General features: G+C 41.1%; 1 protein-coding gene across 7 annotated transcripts in view; it reads right to left on the bottom strand.

Moving 5' to 3' along the window:
- Positions 1 to 25,308, bottom strand: part of LOC133413220 (voltage-dependent calcium channel subunit alpha-2/delta-3-like) — a 101,395-nt gene that overhangs the window by 36,104 nt on the left and 39,983 nt on the right. For all 7 annotated transcript variants that reach the window (XM_061697294.1, XM_061697301.1, XM_061697329.1 and 4 more), the window contains 8 exons: positions 23,448 to 23,610; positions 21,446 to 21,577; positions 19,494 to 19,705; positions 18,582 to 18,656; positions 15,128 to 15,217; positions 14,600 to 14,713; positions 12,272 to 12,350; positions 6,027 to 6,160 (listed from right to left, as the gene is read on the bottom strand). In XM_061697294.1, coding sequence (XP_061553278.1) covers positions 6,027 to 6,160; positions 12,272 to 12,350; positions 14,600 to 14,713; positions 15,128 to 15,217; positions 18,582 to 18,656; positions 19,494 to 19,705; positions 21,446 to 21,577; positions 23,448 to 23,610 — 999 coding nt within the window. The remainder of the gene's footprint in view (positions 1 to 6,026; positions 6,161 to 12,271; positions 12,351 to 14,599; positions 14,714 to 15,127; positions 15,218 to 18,581; positions 18,657 to 19,493; positions 19,706 to 21,445; positions 21,578 to 23,447; positions 23,611 to 25,308) is intronic.

Raw genomic sequence — 25,308 nt, 5'->3', positions numbered from 1 at the left:
ACTTAAAACATGTTCAAGCACAGCCTCTCTTTGATCTCCTTCGCAATAAGCTCATCCAAAGGCGGCGCTTCGACATCGGATGCGAGTATCTTTCCTCCCTCAAGACCGCCGGAATAATTACGATATTTATCTTTCAAGCGGCTGCCTGTCTACGCTTGTGATTTCAATTTCTTGATGAACGCTTGACACTGTTGTGGGGACTGCTTCACAATCTGTGTGTTATGGTTGTCCACTAAGAAAGCATGCATACTCGGAAAATATACTTTGAAGTATTTGACGTCTGCGGGGATATAATGTGTTGTCAATTGGGTGGTACCCTTAGCATTTCTGCTTGCTAACCCTTCTACAGTTACAAACATGCCTGCGTCTCCTTCCCTTCTTGGCATGTGGCTGCTCCGACGTATGAAGGCTTTTATATAGTGTGTTTTCAACAAAACCTGGAAGCCTTGAATGAAAATGAACTCCCGTTCAAAAATGCCAGAATGAGCGCGTTCCCAATAACGTTCATCATGCAGAAATGAACTAAGTTCAGTTCACCTTCGCCCAAAATAGGAACTAGTTCATAAACTTTCGTTCATTGGACTTGTTCAGGTATAACATGTATTTGTGTATATGTACAGTATTTCTTACAATAAAGTTAAGAGGCGAGGTTCACATGCATCCAATGAAAAACAAAAGCTATGAAATAAAGGAAACACATTTTAAGATATGCATCATTGTACTGGCATGTGTGCAAATGTTTGGCCACGCATAATAAGACCTCAGAGATTCATCATTCTGCTGCATTTGCATTAGGACTGCGTGATTCTGATGAGAACACCCAAGGCAGTTGATATTGACCCAATTAATGTCTCCCCATTTCTGCCGCAGCAATCGGTCGATCTATTATGTGATAGAACAGATTACACATCACCTCTATTTTCACCACCGACAATAACAAGTAATGACAGGAAACTACCAGCATCCGTTCTGTCTCACTCAGACGCTGAGGAAAAAGGAAGCAGTGACCTGAGCTTTGACCGATGGTAATAACAATCGAGGACACGGTATTGGACATCAAAGGGAGAAAGAAATACACCTAAGTACTGGTGCTGTAACAATGGAGATACCTCTCCATTGGAAAAATGGCATCGATCAAAGGACAGGGGCGAATGAGTAGGACCTCATCTAAAAATAAAAAGGTACAGTATATTGGATCATACATCAGAGGTCTTCAAACACATGGGCTCGGAGTTATTGTGTACTGCCATCAACAGTTGCTGAGCATTTCCATCCACTGGCTAGTGGCTAGCCCTTTGTGCTGGAATGCTAACCCATTTGGTGGAATTCAGGCTTGTTGTACAATGCTGGGAAATGGAAAAAAAAAAAAGTGTAATAAGTCGATGAAGTGGGCTGTATGGAGCTAGACAACAGGTGACATATTTAAAAGTCAACATCACCGTGGAAGTGGAGCTTCTACTTTCTTTCCCCGGGGGAGCAAACATCAATTTGTCATCTTCACAATCATTCAGAATCTCAAAGGAGGAGGACCATCCTTTTAAGTGATATTTTTTCTACCTTTATGTATTTGGCCTCTTTCCAACCACCTGTCTCCCATGTCCAGAATATACACACGTTTTGTTCTCGAAGGAGTGCTGTTTCTCTTGGAGGGGCAAGTAGACAGCTGAGTCTTGACCTGAGGAGTTTGCCCGTCTGTATTGTGCCATGCGTTGCTTGAGTTTAAACAATGACGGCGTAATAAATTAAAGTTTTCAGGATATTAAATTTGCGATGAAACATAATATTGGGAAGCTATAGCTGTTGTGTTCATGTGGGAGCACATGTGCAACAGTATATGATTGCCTGGGTTGACAAGCTTTGTGATGAGGACGGAATCCGCCGCCGTGTTTTTTTTTGCAATTGTCATCGATGACACCCTAATAAATTAGCCATTTTTCTGCATTTAAGCGATTGAAGATAATTTTGGGGTGCTGGCTGTTGAGTTCATGTGACAGTGCAACAGTATATAAGAGACCAATCGAAGGTATAATGCCAACTTGAACAAAGCGGTGTTTGGAAACTCAAGCAAGATGTCTGGTCTTTTTTGCCTGAAAAGTGACTTTGGAGATTCCGCCCGACAGCGACGATATATAAAATATGACTAAATACGACCACTTTAGAGGATAGTACCACACCGGCTATGCAGTGAATCTGGTCTCCATATGAGTGAAGTATGTACCATTAAGACTGCCCTGTAAACCTTTGGCCTCTAAAAGGAACAGGCAGTCGGAGTGAATAATTAGCCACATGAGGTCGATTGCACCTTGGAGGACACAAATTGATGCCTACCCCTTTTTCTGATAGCTCACGGGCTCAAAAACGTTTCCTTCTCAGAAACACAAACAAACACACATTGCAACATCCCTCAACACCCTAATAAATTAGCAATTTTTCTGCATTTAAGTGATTGAAGATAATTTTGGGGTGCCGGCTGTTGTGTTCATGTGACAGTGCAACAGTATATAAGAGACCAATCGAAGGTATAATGCCATAAATGATGAGTCATTAGGTGTGGTGGGCACAGAGCTCGACTTCTGGGTCTCTATGGGAGATAGACAGACAGATCAAATCCAGACCATCCTGGACAACACCCAGCATCACGAGACTCTGGTCTGGCAGAGAAGAATGTCCAGCACCAGAATTCTGTCTGTGACCTGCTCCACAAACCACAAACTCAAAAACGAATTAGTTCCGCTGACCCTATGGCTTTACAACAACTCATCAGTGGCTGATCAGAGGGGGACGCGGACACGAGCACAGTCACTTTGTTTGATGGACTCTTAAGAGACTCAGAATGTGCATTAATTTTCTGTGATTTGTACATCTTAACATCTGCACTATAGTATCAATCCCTCTGGATTAATAATGTTACTATCTATCTTTTTGTCCAGGTTGTTTCAGTGTCATGATGGAGAAAATGTTCATTTGGATGTCTGAAAAGTCAAAATCATCCTCAGCATCACAATACGTCCAACATTTTTACATTCTCTCGCTGAGATTGTGCGAGACAAATTGTTACACATTATTTTTTGGGGGGGGGCGGGGGGGGGGGGGGGGGTGAGGGGGAGTCAATCATAGTTAAATACATTTTAGTCACTATAGTCCACAGGGTGTCTGTTTGAGTTTGTCTATTTCACTTTGTTTACACAAAAAGCACCACGGGCAGGAGCTGTGTTAGGAAGATAGCAAGCAAATAGAGTTAATCACAACAACAACGACAGACAACAGTGTAGCTATTTGTGATTTCTGCCGAGCTGCCCCGGTGTCTATCACTCGAAAAGTGTCAAATATCTCCCAACTGGAATCTACTCCAAGTCTATGTTAATTGTGTAATCAAATAAAACACTGAAATGATTTAAAGAAACAAAAACATCAGAGCAGATTATCCCATCAGTCATTATAGGCTGCTGAATTACCATTCAGAACATAAAAATAAGTTATTCCATAAAATCTGACTGAGACAAATACCAGAGGCAGGCTTGTTTTCACACCCAAAAATAAATAAATGCTGCCTCGATTATGGTCACATTACCAGCCCCGAAACTGTGACATGCACTGCTGACATGGCATAACCACTGATGAACGAGAGTTAAGCATTTGTACAGATGTGTTTGCATGTTTGAGCAAACATGCAAGAGATACAGTAACAACAACAACCACAATGAACGTTTAGAAACGACAGCCGAAAGAAGAGTGACAGTAGGACACTGAAGGCGCTATTTTCATGACTGGCGAAAATCCGGCACAGTGGGCAGCATAAATCTGTACGGAGGCCATTTAGGTTTCCATAATTTCACAGACACGCGCAAGGCGTTGTATTTACAAAAGGACAGTCTGCGCCATTATGGGAGTGAACACAGCCGACTTCATTCACCGCCAATCAAAGTGGCTCCTCCCATTCCCTTTAAATGAGACGCATTGACAGTTAGCATGGCGACGTCTCTGTGCGTAAGAGGACACAGCGAATCATGCGTGACTGCAGCACTGTCACTGCTCTTGGACGGTGTGGCAACAGAAAACGTGAGCGAGTGCCGTTATTAAATACAGAATGAGTTACACCTAAATACTGTATGTCCGCCGATCAAATTCACTAAAATCGCATTCGACCAGCATTCTACCTGCTGCGGCGGAAACCACAGGCGTAAGTTTAGGTCGACTTTCAGCCACCAAATTGTTACACGTGCCGGGCGCATGTCAAAGGACGCACCCTCATTGCGCCAGTACGCCCAGCTTGTCGCAGAACCGGTATGCCAAATTGTCAGCCTTGCGCTCTCACAAAAATCAAGATACGTCAGTTTTTACGTGTCGCTTCAGATCCGCCGTCTACGAAAATAGAGCCCCTAGTGTAATAGTTGTTTCCCCAAACTATGCTGTCTGGCTTATTGTTTTGGAATCTGAGAGCAAAATCACATACAGCACCAAGCAACCCCATGACCACACAGGCCACAACACAACACATCACAACACAGCAACCATCTCAAATCACAATTTTCATTTACCTTTTGTGCTTGAGGGAGCTAGCGCCAGTTTAAGAGGAAAAAGGATGAAGAGGACAGGAAAGGTCACTGCCTTTTTTGGATTGGTGACAGAAATCATGCAAATGGTTTTCTACTCAATGAAAGGGTTCAACAAGCAATACTACTAATACTAATACTAGAAGCTTTTACCACTTGGAGTAGAGAGTACAGAAGACCGAGAGGTAAATGTGACAAAAAATACACAATGAACAGACAAAAGTATGGACAATTGGCCAATGAATTTACAAACTTTCAACATGATTTTAGAGGTTTATGTGGGAAAGTTTGGCCACTCTTTTTATCCAGAAGAAAATGAAACAAGAAGATATAGGAGATTAGATGTCACTGATTTGGGATCTCCATTCTAGTTCATCCCATCCAAGTATTTGAGGGGGTTGAGGCGCTCTAGCTCTTTTGTATCAAACTCATCCAGCCATTTTTTTTTTAACAGACTTTGATTTACACACAGAAATGATGGAATCAGAATTTGTGTAAACGTGGGACAAAATAACATAAAAGATGGACGAGTTGATCGTAAAACTGAATTGCCCTTCTGGGACTAATAAAGCATTCTGAATCTGTACCTTGGAATTTTTTGTGTGACTTTTGGCCTACACACACCAGTCTTTACTTTAACGACGGATAGGTATTCATACATCTTAATACCGCTCATCCTGTTCAGGGTCATAGCAGAGGCTGGAGCCACACGCTGATAACTAGACTGCACCCTCAGCACGGGGCTGTTGTGAACAGAGCAATGAGGGAAATTGATCCCACACCAGCTGCGTGAAAGTCACTACGTTAACCAAGATAATACCAATGACATGGGACAGGTATTCTTTGGGTATAAATCGACCCATTGATGTCATTTCCTTTTATAAAGAGCAAAAAAGGAATACTTGGTTTTGAGAGATACCTTTAGCCATAGTCTACAATAAAAACATTTCAACTCACCATGCTAATACATTTATTAGCATCTTGCCTTGCTGTCAAATGTGATTAGCGGTAGATTGGGTTGTAATTTGTTGCAGTCATTTAGGATTTTATATTGTGTCTAATGGGTGCTGGAGAACTAATGGATCTGGATCTAACATTGTAGCTGCTCACTCACTGATTTTGTACGTGACAAATATTTAAGGCTACGTCTGCGCCATAGAAATACTTATGTTGATGAATAGGTGTGTCAATACTTTTGTCCATGCAGTGTTTGTAAGTAAAGGAACACAGCAATGGGTGATAAAGTTATTTTGGTAAATTCTCCAAAAATCTCCCAAAAACCAAGAGAACTGATACCTTTTTACTCCCAAACGCACACAAAGTCACACAAACAAATCGATTGTTAAAACACCATTTCTTTTTTTTCTTCTTTTTAAAAGATGTTTACCCTGCTCAGTAAAAAGTTAAAGTACATTTAAAAAACGCACACAACGTTGGTATACTGTATCGTTCTGATTGATTGTGTAAACTTACGGTGCTGTCAATGTAGGCCTCAGTCCAAACCGTATCATGTTCCCTGTCAATCACCTTGGGACGACTCAGCACATGGAGATACTCCATCACATTCTCTTGGACATCTGCCAGTGTTGATATTTGAGTGAAGTAACCTGTTGAGAAAAGTTGGACAAGAAACTACTGTGAATTACCAATAGATTTATCAATAATATAGGTGGAATTTGAGTCTCCTCACTCACTTTTCTACCAGTCTCACTTCAAACAGGGATGAAAATTCTAAAGGGCGTTATTTAAAAAATAAATAAATAGACTTGCATTACAGCCCACCCAACATCCTCCAAAAGCATCAGAATCTTCTTAGAACAATCTCTGACAGTTTACTTGAAAAACGCTAAGGAATTGCATCTAAAATACAGTTCAGCAGGCATCATGAGAAAGTGTAGCTGTGAGATGAAGCTCGATACATTTTAAAGCAATTGCGAGATCATTCCCTACAGTCAAGTGAAAGGAAAACCAGCATGGGTTTGGGAATAGGTGAGTGATATGGAAATGTTATGCAAAAACTACTTCAATGAATCCAAATGTGATGCTATTTCATATGTCGGTAACGTCGCCATTATGATGCTAATGTCCATGTGCAGGAGGAAATGCGCTGTTATCTCAACAGGGGGCAGGGAAGCAGTAAAGTCAGACAGAGAGGATAAAAAAGTGACAAGGAGAATAGGGGGAACGAGAGAGGCCACATTTCCACTCGTCCATAAAAACAAACTGTCACCATCACCATGAGGCAGTCAAGGAGAAAATCATCGCTAGAGGAAATAGATTTTGGGGTCAATGGTTCAGTCAGTGACCTTTATTCCACATGGAGAAAGGGGCCAGCGCCAGAGGATTCCAGACTAATACAAAACATCGACGTGTGTTGGGGAAGAATCGGTCAAAACTTCACAACAATCGCAACTTAGAACAGGCAATAGGGAACAAATGTTCAAACATAACTTTCCCTTGTTGCAAAAGAATGTAGTTATTAAAGTAGGAGTAAAATTCTAATAATTCAATGGAAAGAGACGGCATGACTTTCCAGCTTGACCAGGAAGTGAACCGTGTTCTCTTCTTTTCATACTAAGACAGGCTGGGATCCAGCTATCATTTCACCAGATACTCATTTACAACACACACACACACAGAGAAAAGGCTCACATAGGCCACGAAACAAGCTGCCACAGTGGAGCAGCATCGTTTATCACGGTGCTGAGTGAAGAATGACGAGTCCCTCCGGAGGCCTAAGGGCGTCCTTCGGGCTGAGCCACTAGGGAGATGAGCTGGGAAGCAAAAAAAAAAAAAAAAAAAAAGGACGACTACCTGCTTCGAGTGACATCGTACACCTGTCATTGGTACAAGCGAGGACAGCAGTATTCAAGATGAAAGTATAAATATGTACATATATATATGTACATATTATTATTACGTATATATATTATATATATTATATATATATTATATATATATATATATATATTATTATTATTATATATATATTATTATATATATATATATATTATTATATATATATATATATATATATTATATATATTATTGTACGTATATATATATTAATATATATATAAATATGTACTTAACGGAGCTCTTTTGGCTCCATGCGTTACTGAGAATGCACACGAGGTGTTGACAAAGTACGTCATGCGTGTAACTAATTTTAATTCTCTGAAGACCTACCTCTTAGGTTATTGATAATCAACTTTCGTTATAATAAAAACAAATATACATTAACAAAATAATTGCATAAATAGAACCCCAATTCCAATGAAGTTGGGACGTTGTGTTAAACATAAATAAAAACAGAATACAATGATTTGCAAATCATGTTCAACCTATATTTAATTGAATACACTACAAACACAAGATATTTAATGTTCAAACTGATCAACTTTATTTTATTGTTTTTAGCAAATATCCTTAACCTAGAATTTTATGGCTGCAACACGTTCCAAAAGAGCTGGGACAGGGTCATGTTTACCACTGTGTTACATCAGCTTATCTTTTAACAACATTCAATAAACGTTTGGGAACTGAGGACACTAATGGTTGAAGCTTAGTAGGTGGAACTCCTTCCCATTCTTGCTTGATGTACAGCTTCAGATGTTCAACAGTCCGGGGTCTCCGTTGTCGTATTTTACGCTTCATAATGCGCCACGCATTTTCAATGGGAGACAGGTCTGGACTGCAGGCAGGCCAGTCTAGTACTCGCACTCTTTTACTACGAAGCCACGCTGTTGTAACACGTGCAGAATGTGGTTTGGCATTGTCTTGGGGGGCGTCCATGAAAAATATGTTGCTTGGATGGCAGCAAATGTTTCTCCAAAACCTGTATGTACCTATCAGCATTACTGGTGCCTTCACAGATGTGTAATTTACCCGTGACATTGGCACTAACACAGCCCCATACCATCACAGATGCTGGCTTTTGAACTTTGTGTCCATAACAGTCCGGATGGTTCTTTTCCTCTTTGGCCCGGAAGACATGACGTCCACAATTTCCAAAAACAATTTGAAATGTGGGCGGCACGGTCGCCGACTGGTTAGAGCGTCTGCCTCACAGTTCTGAGGACTGGGGTTCAATCCCCTGCGCCGCCTGTGTGGAGTTTGCATGTTCTCCCCGTGCTTGCGTGGGTTTTCTGCGGGCACCCCGGTTTCCTCCCACATCCCAAAAACATCCATGGTAGGTTAATTGACAACTCTAAATTGCCCGTAGGTGTGAATGTGAGTGTGAATGGTTGTTTGTTTGTATGTGCCCTGCGATTGGCTGGCAACCAGTTCAGTGTGTACCCCGCCTCCTGCCTGATGATAGCTCGGATAGGCTCCAGCACGCCCGCGACCCTAGTGAGGAGAAGCGGCTCGGAAAATGGATGGATGGATGAATGAATTTGAAATGTGGACTCGTCGGACCAGAGAACACTTTTCCACTTTCCGTCAGTCCATCTTAGATGAGCTCGGGCCCAGAGAAGCTGGCGGAGTTTCTGGGAGATTCTCTGAACCATCCATCCATCCATTATCTGAGCCGCTTATCCTCACTCGGGTCGCGGGCGTGCTGGAGCCTATCCCAGCTGTCATCGGGCAGGAGGCGGGGTACACCCTGAACTGGTTGCCAGCCAATCGCAGGGCACATACAAACAGACAACCATTCGCACTCACAGTCACACCTATGGGCAATTTAGAGTCTCCAATTTATGCATGTTTTTGGGATGTGGGAGGAAACCGGAGTGCCCGGAGAAAACCCACGCGAGCACGGGGAGAACATGCAAACTCCACACAGTCGGGGCCGGGGATTGAACCCGGGTCCTCAGAACTGTGAGGCTGACGCTCTAACCAGTCGGCCACCGTGCCGCCATTCTCTGAACCTTTTGATGATATTATGGACCGTTGATGATGAAATCCCTAAATTCCTTGCAATTGTACGTTGAGGAACATTTTTCTTAAACTTTTCGACAATTTTCTCACACACACAAAGAGGTGAACCTCGCCCCATCTTTGTTTGTGAATGCTCAACTGTGGGATGTTCTAAACAGCTGTTTGATGAGCGTTCCTCCACTTTCTCAGTCTTTTTTTGCCACCTGTCCCAGTTCTTTTGGAACGTGTTGCAGCCATAAAATTGTTCATGATTATTTGCTAAAAACAATCAAGTTTATCAGTTTGAACATTAAATATCTTGTCTTTGTAGTGTATTCAATTAAATATAGGTCGAACATGATTTGCAAATCACAGTATTCTGTTTTTATTTATGTTTAACACAACGTCCCAACTTCATTGGAATTGGGGTTGTATAATAAAAGCTCCAACACACTCTATTTGTGAGGTTAACATGATAACAATCTATTAAACGTAATGAACTGATGGTTGGCATGGTCATTGGCCATTGATGGAACCTTTTACCAAGAATCTTAGAGTCTACTGTTTCTTCTTTGTTTGTCGACTCTTTGGAGGAGAGTATCAGCGCTTGTAGTTGCATGCGCCTTAACTGGCAGCTTGTTTACAAAGAGCTTTGTTAGATTCTCCCTATTTTACACTTTCCATCCTTTTTCCATCGTGCTGGGCCGTTTGCAATATTGCAGCTCTTTGAAGAATATCGACGCTATTGGTCTTTTCTCCATTTGTCTCAGGTTCACATTACTTTTATTCATCTCCTCCGGGGAGAAATTTCTCTCAGAGCCAGGGGAAAACCCATATCACATGAATATCGTACACAGGAAACAAACATCCATCCATCCATTTTCTGTACTGCTTTATCCTCACTTGGGTCGGAGCCTATCCCAGCTATCTTCGCTAGGCAATCACAGGGCACATAGAAACAAACAACCATTTGCACTGACATTCATACATACGGGCAATTTAGAGTCTTCAATCAAATGTTTGGGATGTGGGAGGAAACCAGAGTACCCGGAGAAAAGCCACACAGGCAAGGGGAGAACATGCAAACTCCACACAGGCGGGGCCGGCATTTGAACCCCGGTCCTCAGAACTGTGATTGCAGATGTGCTAACCAGTCGCCCAACGTGCCGCCGGAAACAAACATCTCACACAAAATACATTTATTTGAAAGACAGTAGCGGATTAGATACAAACCAACACTGGATGATTCTACCAATGCATTGCCTGCACACATACACCTCCACATCACCTACAAACATTCCATCACAGCATCAACACAAGTATTCACACATCATCACACCAAAACATTCATTCCATCATAAATATGTAAAATGCAGTGGCTGGAGTAAACATTAATTTCCCAATAGAGAACCCTTAAACAAATGTATTGCTGTTAAGGAGCTTGATTGAAACTGGAACAAAATAATGTATGTAACAATTGTGCCTGCACGGGGGAAGCTGATATTGCCTTGCAGAGTACACGAGAACAACTTCAGCGTTTAGCACATGTGTACTGTCTGATAAAATGGCATTTGTCTGCCTGAAAATGGTCCAATGGATAATCTTACCTGCTGTTTTAACTAAACTAGAACTCTTAGCTCTCGATTGAACTGTTAAACTGTCAAACCAGCTGGTGATAGCATACTGGAGGATAAACTCAATTGTCGCTGTATATGACTACAACAACGAGAATCCCCAACGTCCATCGCAGAGGAGATTTGGAGAGCGACGAGAGCCAGCGCTAAAATGACGTAAACGTGAGTGACGTCATGCACACTGTGATTGTGAGATTACAAATGCAGCATCCCGGCCGTAGACATGCAGTATATGAGACTTCAAACCTGCTCTTGTCTCTCATATACTAACAGCTTCACACAACATGTCGGGCTATTTCCGTAAACAGCGCATCTGCGTCGGAGCGCAAATGTCCATGGAGATGCACATGGCAGATTGATAATTTGGTGGCAGAAAGATGATCTAAATTTACGCCTGCTCAGACCACGCCCAACTGAATTTGATCGGGGCACAGGCAGACAGATACTCAGATACTGAGCTCCGTGGACCTACAGTATATATTTAAGTCGCCAGCGGGTATCACCAGCTCATTCTGTCTGTTGCCACAACGGCCAAGCGCAGTGACAATGCTCCACCCACACACTGATCCCTGCGATTACGCATCGTCCTCTTCCGGTGTCTCGATGGGAGACAGTCATTGCGCCACATTTAAAGGGAAAGGGAGGAGCCACTTTGATTGGATATGATTGAAATCTGATGTGTTCACGCCGACAGCGGCGCAGACCTTCCTCTTTTAAATACGATGCCTTGGGCTCGTCCGCGAAATTACCAACCCGCCTCAGCCCAGATTTACGGCGGTCACAAAAATAGAGCCCCTTGTGTTTGTGCATGCCATTCAATCAAGTGCATCAACTCACTCTAACTGAGCGGCTTGCAGGCTATGTCCATTTCAGTTACAAACTGCATCGCTCTCGAGTAAAATACGCACCCCCAAAACCAAGCCCAAAAATCAGGAATTCCCTTCTACCTATGTATAATACGCAGCATTGATTTGCTGGTACCCATGTTCAAAGCATGAATTATTATCTGTATTTTATTAGGTTTAAAAAAAAATGTCCTATCAAGTTGTGCAGTTCTATTGGCTCATCCTCACCCCAAATATCTTCAAGGGATGCACACACACCAATGCCCAAAGAAACACTGGTATGAATAATATTTCTTTGTATCTCACTCTCACATGATGCAAACTCTCTTGGCAAAATAAATAAATGGGTGAACAAAGTACAGCTGTGTGTTGATCTCACCTTTGTTAGCACATGCCATCCATTTGAGATTATCTGCAAAGGCTGACTCTCGGCCAATCAGGTAAGGGAATATGCGGACCTGTGGAAAAACAACAGATAGCAACTGTCAGTCATCTTTATCATGTTTCCACGGGGCCCACCCCGCCAGCATGGAGAAGATAATGCAATCAAAACAAGACAAGTAAATTCATTCTGTATTTGGAAGTGATTAGGTGGCCTGTTCTACTAGTTTAATAACATATTTATTTTATTTTTTTACAATGAAAATTAGCGTTCGTTGTAGTTTAGTTTCATTAATATCATGTTTATGAAACCAAAGTGTGCACGTGTGTGTGCATGTGTGCGTGTGTGCGCTTGTGTATGTGTGTGTGTACTAGAACATCTACTGAATGGGCCACTACATGTTTAAATGAGCGTGAGTTTATTTTGAATGCCTGCACTTGACAAAATCATATATTTATTAGGCTGCTTCTCTTCAAAAGTCTTCCCCCCCCCCACTGTTACTATGGTGCATCATATAGACTGTATATTGTTTTACAGCTTTAAGACAGAAATGATTATAGCTAGCCACTTGTTGCAGAGTCCATAATTTATTTTTAATATGAATATTTATACTTCATTGTCTGCTGTTCTAAAACAGTTGCTATCTAATTATACCACCTGGACAATAAACATTTACATTCACACAAACTTGGAGAATTTGGATTGCTTTGTCAATGACACACTGTGTTTACATTATAGTCCTAAAAGAAGTCTCAGTAGTACACTTCTCTGGTCATTGAGAAGTCAAAGAACAGGAGACCGCTTATTAAATATGAAAGAGATTCAGTGCAGTGTGAAAAGTGCAGCGGAGGTAAAAACAAGCCGTGGCCCCACGTCACTGCATGCAATCTTCAACCTACCTGAATGCACACATACATCTACTGAATACCGTTTCAAATATTTACAGCATAAACGCAAAAGCACATTTGTTGACTTGATGCCTATAGGTGTGATTCCTGAAAATAATTCATGATTAACATTTGGATATACTGGAGCGAATGCTATTAAAAAGTAATTTTCATTCCGCTACAAAGCGAGTTGGTTGTCACTCTAAGCTTGAGGAAAAGTGACAGAGCAGAAGAGGGAGAGAATCTCGGTAGAGCGACAGTGACTGAAGACTTCTATTATCAGCAGGACATTTTATAAATTGAACAACAGGAACCTTTTCCAATTCTCATTTCTTTTCAGCCTTGAGTCAGCAGTCACAAGTCGGTGAGAGGGGGTTCACACTATGGCCCACCAAAACCCACATGGGAATATAACCATATGTAAAGCAAAGTGCCGTTTTAGGTTAAAAAAACAACAACAACATCATACAGTGCACATAAGGGGCTAATTATGCGTAAATTGTCAATCAAACAATCCTTAAAGACCCTGGAAACTGATTTTAGAGATTTGTCTCTACATACTGTACATAATCCGTACATATTTGAAGATAAATACTGAAACTCTGCAAAGACTAACTGCTGCATTCAATTGTGGAGATATAGCGTTAAACTGTTTTTCATCATTTCAGTTTCCCTGTTTTTTTGGTCGTGGCTAAAATGGTGCCTCGTCAAATTTGGCATGTTTGTTAACAACACTCTTCTGTGCGGTTTTCCTTCACTTTACAGGGACTTGAATGCATCAAAATGAGCACTGTATGTGCACACACATCAGTGAATAACTCCCTAAATCCTTATTCATTACTAAGAAAATTGACTCCATCTCCTCCTTCCCTTGTCATTGTAAAAGTAAGAGCGGCAAAACTGGTTCTGAAGACTGCTTCTGGGGTCGACTTTTTTGAAGATCTTAGAAGAAAGAAGGTCACAGGGGGACAATTCAATAGTTGACCTTTGCTTCACTACTCAGTGATTTTCACAAAACCTTGTAGACAACAAAACAATTGTGTGTCGGCATGTTGTGGCCACTGGCTCCAATCCCTCAACGCATCCAGTTCAAAGTTCTTCTCCTCACCTTTAGCCTTTCATCACCAGACCTCCTCCTTTGATTCTAAAGTTCTTTCCCAACCACAGGGGACCAAGTACAGAACCTGATGGGAAAGAAGTATTTTCCATTGCAGCTCCATCCCTCTGGAACTTCCTTCCCCAACACATTCACAACTGCACAGACCTAGACACCTTTAAATCACTGCTCAAAACTCACGTGTTCAAACTTGCCCTCTATTTTTTTTTAAATGTAAAATGTATTCATAGTCTGTTGTGTAGAGTTGGTGACATCGATACGAAATTGCCCTTCAACATAATCTTGACAATAATGTGTTGTGTGCATAATATAATACGCTACCTTCCTTTCTGGCCAGTTGTACTTGGCAAAGATGGCATCGTAGGTATCCACTGCTCCATCTGTAACTAACATAATGGCTTGGCTACACTCACTGCCTCTGCCGGTCTCGTTGAACTGGGAAGACGGAGAACGAGTGACAAAGTAAGACAGAGTTACTTGAGAAGAAATGCAAATTTAAAAAAAAAAACACACAAAACAAAATATTGCATTGAATATGATCCAGCTAATCAATTTTTATTAACTTAATCAAACTGCAACTGATATTAAGAGCAAACCTTTTTCAATGACTGATTAGCTGTCGTGAGAGTATTTCACTGAGATAAGATTACTGCATTCCATTGTTTAAGTTTCGTTTTGTATTTCTTGTTAAATCCATGCTGAAAATTGAGAACGCTGTACTGGCACGTCTGATTACGTTCCCACAACGATGAGTCAGCCGACATAATTCGGCCTGATCGATTTGATTGATAGATGATGAATTGCAGCGTAGTGATGACGCGATAATGCATCTGCGTAGTTCTTACTTACCTCACTGAGAAGATTGAAGGCCTCACTTAAAGCGATGTCTAACATTCCGATGCCTTGAGCAAACAGCTTGTCAAGGTGCTCCCGGAAATGCTGAAAAAATATAGTTCAGGGAATCGGTTTAACTATCAATGTGACAAAGGACACTCAACCAGTCATTAGAGCACATTGAGAAAGCAAATATTTAGTTTTAAAGGGCCATAGATTCCATTGCCGCAGATGTCAGCTCAACCATTTGGTATGTTTATAAAGGAAGAATTTTTTTTTGTTATTGTAGAGCTCAAATAAAGGTGTGGAGTCGCACCCGAGACAGATAAGACGACGATCGAAATGGAAGTAGTCATTAAGGTAATATTTCATACTTTTTTTTTATATTCACATGCAAAAACAGCAATAAAATGAAACAACGCAATACGAAAATATAGTGAATCCAATGTTCCCACGCCTTTAAACTGTGTATTTTTTTAAGTTACTTTTTGTCCTGTTTTTACCATTATCATGCTCTTTATTTTTCATCATGTCACACCTCAACCATTTGGTGGAGACTCATATTTAAGCAAAAAAAGTTATTTCGAAGTTGTTTTTTGTTTTGTTTTACCTGCCCAATGGAAATATAAAATGCTAACTTTTGGTTGGCATTGCTTGTTAAACATTTCACATACTGTAAATCCAAGTAAAACGAACTCTTGCTGAAGGCTTAGAAAATTTTGGGCTCCTGGTTGCATATTGTGAAGACAATTCTGGTTGACTTTTTTGCATGGTGCAATGCTCTCTGTCTCAATTAGGATACACATGGAATGTTTTCTATTGATTTGTAATTTACCCAACCAAGAAGGGAACATCAATGTATACAGGTTTTTACTTTCTGGCATCTATGGGCAACTGTCTGAACATTCTAGCCACACGATAATCAATTATTATTTCTCCCCACCTTTTCCTTCCACTCCCTCTCTTTTTAACTCCTCAGGTATTTGGCTCCACTGAGAGGAGAGAAGGTTCGCCACGCTCAGTGGGAGGCCGAAGCTGTGTTAAGGCCCTATCAGTGTCGCCCCCCCCCTCACACACACACACACACACACACACACACATCACTAACATTATACAGTAAATACGTCAAAATAACCTCAAGCATCCCTCTCCTTTGGCGTGAAAAAAAAAAAAAAAAAAAGGTGACTCAGTTCCAATAAAAGGTTTCACCCTGGAGCACAGCACCTATTACCTGCTGCATTTGAGTGTGACAGAAAGAAAACTTGTCCAGTACTTTACTGTATGTTTGTGAGTTAAGATTCCAATAAAAGTCCCAACACAGCGGGACACGCACTTCATATCGCAGCAGTGTGTCCGTTGGAGAATGTGCGTTCAAAGTAGTGATGGCATATGGCCTAATATTAGTAGAGGCTGCATCAATCCAAATATCGATGCTATTGATGCTAACGTCAGTATTAATATGGATGGATACGAGTGAATTAGATGGTTACTTTCACTTTCTCTTGTGTATGTAGGCACTGGTGCGCTTTTATCAAATGTATTTTTGAACTCAAGGATTTGGGGGTTGTGCAGTTATGGAAACTTTATTTATTGTATTTTATTTGTCAGTCCAGGGTGAGTGTGTCTTTTGATAGGCTCTAGCTCCCCTCAACAACATCAGCACCAAAAGTACATAAATCAAAAATGAAATCATAAAATGGGAAAAACACCTCTTAGTGTCTCCTGACAATTAATACTGGGCACAAATCTGGAGAAATACGTTCTCAATGACAAAAAAAAAAATATCAGTAATCCACAGCTGATCAAGTTTAAAGTACTCCATAGATCACACATTACGCAATATAGTATGCATAAAATGTACTATTCAAAATCAAACATGCACTTATTGTACTGAAACCCCTCCAGACACTTACTTTCACACTCTTTGGCGTTATACACCTGTACAGCGTTTCTGGTCACTAATAACACAGAACCTCTCCTCAGTTTTGAACTGTAGGATTCAAATTTCTCCTCGTCTTTGTCTATCGGGTGATCGAAAAGGTATAGACCTCCCAAATTAACATGCTCAACTGATACTTGTAATTTTAGCAATCCCTAAAAGAACAACATTGTTAAACTGGGAAGATGAACCACCAACATCAACAAATGGCAAAATCTTATCATATAACACTTGAAAATATCTCTGCTGAATGCAATAACCAAATGGACAACTTTAAAAACTGGTCACCTTGCATAAAAATGATGAACCTCGATCCTTGATTCTTGTCTGCCTGGGAAAGAATGTCATCCAGAAAAGTAATGTAGCCAAATGATATCTTCTCATCTATGACTCCTGTGTACGCCATAGGGTCACTTGCATGTACTCGAACTCCTATTCTTTTAGCTCCAGATCTGCGGTGTGGGGCCTCTGGGGGACCTGGGCCTGTTCTCCCTCCTCCTCGTAGGTTGGGTGGTTGTCCATGTTGCCCTCCGGGTGGGTCCTCCAGTTTTAAATGCATCATACACCCGTCAGTAGGGGGAGGGCAGTGTCAAGCTGGGGAGGACACTCGGCCAGGTGTTCCGGCACTCTGGCCTGCTCTCTGGCCCGCCATGCCTTTTCTCCCCCTGAATTTATAATGCACTACATACATTCGCACATCCTTTGCGGAGCTGGTTTGTCTGGGTGAAGGTGACTATTGCGAGTCATCATTGCCCCGTGATTGTCTCGCCTCACCCCCACCAGTCTCCCCTACTTTAATGCACGACACCCCACCACACATGATCACAGTACAGGGATAATGGTTGCCAATCGGGGACCTGGTAACCATCGTAATACGGTGGATGGTGGGTATTCACATTTCTGGTCGGGGCTGGTCGGGGCGCTTCGGTTGAGCTGGGCGACCGCCCTGGGTCCTTGGGATTGGGTGGCGTCCCCCTGACTGATTCCCCCACGGGGAGGGCACGCTGGCTCAACCCCCCTTGCAGGCGGAGGGGGCTGGGCCCGCCCTTACTCGGCGTGCTGGCCCAGCAACTACGCACACCATTTGGCTAACATGCATGTGATATGGTGTTTATTCAATAATATGTTCCATCGACGCAGGTTAAGGGGAAACAAAATAAAAAATTATGGCGGGATATAACATAGGTTGGATTCAGACGATATGGACATTTAATGTATCATTAAACATGGGATCAATTCAACTCTGATCATTGTGATTAGTTCAGAAAATGGCTAAGGGCGTATTTTTTGCAGAAGATCAATTCCAGAAGCCACCCATGAGCAATAAATTTCATATACAGCCCAGATTCAAACGTTATGGTTAGAGTTGATTCAACCAAACAAAACCAGTCACCTGATGAGAATATAGCTTTGAAACCACCCCTAATTACCTTCAGCGAATTGATTAGTTTGATTTTTTTTATTTTTATTTTCTTAAAAGTGTCTGTCTTTTGAGGGATGGCAATAATAGGAGACTGAAAGGGGACTCACATCTTTGTTGGCGACGTCAGCTTGGACCAACGTTCCATTCAGGCAAGGCTCCACGTAATGCAATTCCTCATTGTACTAAAACAATACAAATGGAATCAGTAAGTTATCATTAGTATTTCCAATATGTACAATATACTTGTTTAATTCAGTGGTTAAACAATGCTTAATGTGAGGGTTTGCAATGTGCCGCACACACAGAATATCCATGAAATGAAACACCTGCCACTCTGCGATAATTAAAAACATAAAAGTGCATAAAAGACAACAGACATCGGCTAATAACTACCCTCCCCAATTTATTTTTGTATAAAGTAGCATAAAAACTCACAAGAAACTAAGATTACTTTGGAACAATTGATAATCGAAACGAAACGTTTCTTACGGATTTGAAAGGTTTTTGTGTAATTATGAGCAAAATGCAACAGTAACGATTGAAAATAACAAGGAAACGAGACAATGAGGCAAATGAATCTGGGAAACATATTTTCCCAATCTTTCTTCTCCTTTCTAGAAGAATCATTTTCTAAATAACGTGATTAGGATATGAAATGATAATGACAACTTTGTTCTGTGGCGAGACAGAATGTGGGCTGGCAATGTGACAGGCTACATTTTGATGTGAAATAGCATCAGACACAGACGTGTGCGTGGTGACACACACACAGTAACAATGGTTTGGATGCCTGAGGCGGGATCCAATCAACAACTGTCTTTTTTTTGTGCTTCAAATCTTCATTCAGCAGGCTGCTAATTGGCTGTGAGCGTGACAAGGGAGAAAGCTGATTTGTTCCAGCATTTCTTCTTATCTTAGCGAGAGAGGATCTTGGCTCGTCTATCGGAATCCAAAACCGAGTGAGTTCTAAAACGTAATGTACGTGCATCGTCCTTTCTATGGTATCTGTGTGAACTTACAGCGATGATGTTGAAGAAGTCGTCGTCTCCTAGAGTGTCCAGTATGGAGGACACCGTCTGCCTGGCAATGGTCAGTCTGAGACCTTTCATGCTCCCGCTGACATCGACGAGAATCACGACATTTTTCGGTGAAGTAGCAGCCTGGATGTACCACTTCCTGTTACGGCAGTCAAAAGCAATGACCCCGTGTTCATCTGGTTTCCATTTGATCCCTTGGACGGTGGAAAAAAGGACATTATATTGCCAGAAAGTGTCACAAGAGCACCAAATAACAGCTTCTATTTCAGTTTTATTGCATTATTTGGAACTTCCAGAGCATAAAATAAACTGAAAACATTTTTTGTTGTTGTACTGCTTCGTCGAAAAAGCTCAATCGATCCACTATACTTTTTTCTTATAGCTAGGCTTGGGCATCGAGAATCGAGAACCGATTGGAACCCTTAAAATAAAAAAATTGGAACCGTTAAAATTTAAAAAATTCAGTTCCCAGTTTCGATGCCTAATCCTCCAGCCGCGAAGAAGAAGTGGCGAAAAACAATGAATAAGCGGCGTAAACCAAGGAAAAAGAACGGGCATGATGACGTGCTTGTGCCCATCGGCAGTGGTGGCGAACAAAAGTGTGTCTTAACTTTGTTAAAACGAATGACCGGTCACCTCAGTGCAACACTTGGAATAAGATTATATTGTGCAAAGGTGTTTTTCACGATGTGTAGCGTTTGATGAGCCTCAGCCTACACCGTGTGGAGCTTCAGTGAAGTCAACTCTCAGTCAATTGGGTGAGTGAAACAATAAAATATGTCTATGCTAACATTGAGACAGCTAACAAGGTAAACGGGTTGGTTGCCCTTTTGCACTGATGGTTTTTATCATTTATTTAAGTCTTCAAACCAACATAAGCGCCGATGACAAAAGAAAGAAAAAAAAAAAGCTCAACATTGGGCTAAAACTTCACCGTAGCGACTTAACATCATAAACGTCTCACAGTACCACAAACACTAACCTTGTGCCTCATCGGTGAGTAGGGAAAGGAATCAGCGTTTTATAACATTTGTTTCCATCCATTTAAAAAAAAAAAAAACATTAAAAAAAAAAAAAAAAAAAAATATATATATATATATATATATATATATATATATATATATATATATATATATATATAAAACAATGACCGATGCGGTGTGAAATTACTTTTCGTGCCAAAATGCTGAGTTCCGGTGCGTACCCTTCAAAATAAAAAGGCTACAAGCTTACAACAAGAAGCCAAGTTAAAACTTGCACATATAAACCATTTGACGTGATGAAACAGAATCCAGGGGCAGCTATATTGCATAACAATGCTGGCATTGTTAAAATAACTATTTTAACAATGCTGTCAGCGAAGTCAACTCTCAGTCAACTGGGTGAGTGAAACAATAAAATAAAAGAGTTAAAACAGTTAAAATAACTATTTTAACAATGCTATATTTAACTTTGATCTGAAACATTAATAAATGAATATTAAATCAACTGGGTTAGTTCCACACACATTGTCTTTTAGTTCGTAGGTTTGATATTGATACTGGTTATAAAGAACCTCGAGTCAAATGTTCATTTTAGTCTGTGCTGCGGGCTGCTAAGAAAATGGATGTTCATAATTTGGACACCCTTTATATAAACCATGCAAACATTTTTGACCCAGCCCCCTAAAAGAATCGGAATGGAGAATCGTTTGGAACCGGAATCGAACTAAGGAACCGGAATCGCTCAAATTCAAATGATGCCCAACCCGACTTATCGCTAGCTACATAATTATGTTACAGTATGTTCATGTTCATGCTGCTTCCCTGCTGGGCTCCAATGTCGAGCTGATAAAGTCACTGAACATTCCCACACACCCACATTTCCGAAAGATGGTGACAAAACACACAGAGGCACCCTCCAGCAAAAAGACAAGAAAACGAACAAACCCTTACCTGGATACTGTCTGAAAAAGCCTTTGGCACTGCCAAAGTACTGCCATATGAGTGATGGGTCTCGCTCAAAGTTATCCACAAACACTTTATTCAAGGCTTCCGACCAGTACACTCCATTAACGATGGCGGAGTCTAATGATTCAAGGTGGGGGGTGGGGGAAGGGGAGAAAGGGCACAGGGCACAGGTAGGAAATAGTTCAATTTGAACTGACAATTCAATAGATTAAGATAAGTACTGACATTAGTACACAGTGTTGTTGTGGTTTCAGTCAAACTGCTATACGAAGCAGACTGTGGTGTGGCACGCATTGCCAACTCATTTGCATTTTAACGGGAAAATGATGACTACTGCCTTGCACAGAAAGTGTCAGAACTACATATGGGTCAAACTAACTAGAAATATTTGGTTTGCTGGTCTGTCTCGCTAACATGAAGGTCACAATGCAAATAGAATGTTCTCCCAGCACTTCATCTCACTTAGTGTCTCATTAAGTGGGAAAGTTGATGAGAAGTCAAATAAGTTCAAACTCAAGGGGATCATTATGCTACCCAAAAAATAAATAAATACATAAAAATCAAGATGAAGGCCTCTGAGAAGCACAGAGTGAAAAAGAAATGTGGGGTGATTAAATTAAGAAAGGTGAACACACAGCACACTCAATAAATAAGACATACACAAAAGCCTGACATAAAGCGAAAAATAAGTGTGTATGGAGAGGCGAGCAAAAGCATTGCAAACAGACAGACATATGAAATGGAGACAGAAAAGCAGATAAGACGTTCCTCATCATCTCCAATGCTGGCACCATTGTTGTGCTGTCATCACTCATGCCAATAAGCCAGGAATGAATTAGTCTTTTGGAAGCGAGCGTGATATGCAACAGCCAGCCACCTCCGTGGATTGGAGGGGAGACATGTTTGGATCGGAACCATTTGCACAACAATACCTCTGCTAGTTTGTATAACCATTTCACAAAATCAATCTGCAAAATGCAGAGCCCTGACAATTGTGGATGCAATACATACAGTAAACACTCACAAAGCTGCGATACAATGTTTTGCATTATTTTAAGGTATATGTTGTTTTGCCGTATTACACTGAAGCACATTTGACTTTTAGTTTGCCTTCTGTCACAAGTGCAACAGGATGAGGAGTCCGTAACCACAAGAATTCTGGGAATCAGAGACATGCGACCCTGACTTCAAAGCACAAGTGCTTAAATGAAAATGTTCAAAGGATCGTTCTTTCCTCTAATCCAAGCCTCTTAGTCTTTTTTTTTTCTCCAAACGGGAGCTTGTTTGGTGTTGCCCACCAAACAAGCTCCCTGCAGCCCCAGCAAATACGTCCACATTCTCACCAGCAGTGAACAAAGCCTGAGGATTTAAAAACTCTTTCCCTCGCTGTCTGTGCACCATTCTATTCATTTGCCAGTGAATCAAATCAAGATTACGCTTCCTCTCCTCACATTAGCCTGCCAGTCTCACTCTCATAGAATTTTCATTCAATCTCGTTCTGTCACTCTCATTTGATTTTTTTCCCCCTCCCATCACCTAGCAATAATTAAACTGTTTCTCAGACCTTCCATCAGTCTGACTTAACCTACTTTCTTCCCTTTTACACACCCTCAATATAATTATGCCTCGGGTATCTGACTTAATCCCACACGACTTGTAGTCTGTCCACTAAACACTGTTCAAAGGACTGACTTCATTGGTCTGACTGTGTGAATGGTGAATTAGACCAGTGTTTGACTTTTGAACACTGCATTTACTAAGTGTGTGGCTGAAATAATCGAAAGTGCTACGTCTAATAAATGCAAATACAGAAGCCGAGTGCATAATGCAAACTTCATCAGTATCTATGCATTATCCAATGCAATGACTTCCTCTGAAGCAAAAAAAATCCACAATAGGGTTTTTTCTTATGTTGAAAAAGTAAAACAAATTATTTGTCTGCATTACAGCGTGAGCTAATCTTTGCAAAAAGAGGAGGCAAACGTACCCTTGTTGTACATGTTGGTGGGCACCTGGACCACGCTGAGGCTAAGATTGACTGACAGGTTGTTGAAGTGGTCATTGGGTTGTAGGATGAACTCTCCACCAAGCTCGACATGATTCCCCTCCTCATCCACTTCATTGATCAGCACTGCATTGAAGTACTCGTACTGGGGAGGAGAGAGAGACAAAACGTGGGCTATAGTAAGGAATTTGCACAAAAATAAATATACTTAAACCTGCAATCAGTGTGCAGAGTATCTCAGTCACAGAACTGCTGAGTCAGCGTATTATGGTTGCTGATGTAACCTGAATCATCACAGACATGCATGACATTAGTGTGGAAAAATGCTGAGGTAACGATTCTCCCCTTTTGCCTCCACACACTTTCCCTATCAACATATTGCATGCGATGCCCTGTCTTTGCAGTATTTTTAGAGCTGCACATGCTGGAAAGAGTATTAATAAATGATGGAGCTCGATAAATATAGCACACATGGCTCCCTGCATCCCCGAAGCTGAGATACCACCCATGGCTGAGGCCTGAGGGGAGAGCGGAACACGCAGATTGTACCATTTAAGCTAGTGGCGACAGAAAAACAATTCACATCAATACATGTTAGCATTAGACAGTGTTAGGCCTGGCCAGCAGAGTGACATCGTGGCTAGTACACCTGCCTCATGGTCCAGAGGTTCAGGGTTCAAATCCCAAACTTGCTGTGTGGAGTTTGCATGTTCTCCCCGTGATTGTGTGGTTTTTCGCTAGGTACTGAGGCTTTCTGACAAATTCCAAAAACATGCATGTTAGGGTCATTGGTCACGCTAAATTGTCCATAGGTGTGAATGGTTGTTTTTCTATATGTGCCTTGTGATTGGCTCGCAAGCAATCCAGGGTGTGTACCCTGTCTCTTGGCCAAAGTCAGCTGAGACACGCTCCAGCTCCCTCCCAAGTGACCCTTGACGAAGAGTGCTTTGGGAAATGAATGGACGAATTCTCCCAGACAAGATCATTACAAATATACGACATACTCGATCCCCAGTTTTTAATGATGTGCCACCACTTATTCTATACCTTTAAAAAGAAAGTAACTAGTGCAGCACAAACATCATTCCTAGACTGTCCTATAAAGTTTACTATCCTCAAGTCAGGTCACAGGTAATCTAATTCCAGAACTCCTTTAAATCTAATCCAGTTGTTAATTTGATGTGTGTATTGATATCATATTTAAATTCAATAAATTTTGAATTTAGAATACATGATGTTGACCTTGATAAGGTATCTGTTATCTTACTTTTTTTTTTCTCTCGAACACTGGCATTGGATTGATCGCTAAAGTCTGGCCGTCAGATTGTAAATGGTAAAGATTTGTTCTTTTCACATAACCTTGAGATCTTATAACAAAAAGCATAAGACTTGTTAAAGGTCATAAGGAATCATTAGGAACACTCTCGAAAAACACCTTCTCCACAACCCCTCCTCCCAAGCATCAGTGATCTTGACTGATGTTAAAGGCAAAACATAATTTATTTATTCATACATAAGGTGCTTTACATGATTATCAGCATTTTTAAAAACAAAGTGCAAAAAACAATTTAAAACAAAGTACTGAAAACTAAAAGACAGCTTACTAAAATTACTGTGTATAGTGCAAAAGCAACTTTAAAAAAAAACATGAAAAAGCTCTAAAATGCTCAATCATAAGCATGAGAAAAAAGAATAGTTTTACCCGGGACTTAAAAACATTCCCACTTGTGACTGACTTTACTTCTTTTAGCATCTTATAGTGCAACAAAAACTAAATGCTGCTTCGCCATGTATGGTTTTGAGCTCTGGGCTCCACTATCTGACCTGAGTCTGTACATCTCAG

The sequence above is a fragment of the Phycodurus eques genome, chromosome 1, assembly GCF_024500275.1.
Source record: "Phycodurus eques isolate BA_2022a chromosome 1, UOR_Pequ_1.1, whole genome shotgun sequence".
NCBI lineage: Eukaryota > Metazoa > Chordata > Actinopteri > Syngnathiformes > Syngnathidae > Phycodurus > Phycodurus eques.
Note: the sequence above shows the minus strand (reverse complement) of the source record. Positions and strands in the feature narration are given on the sequence as shown.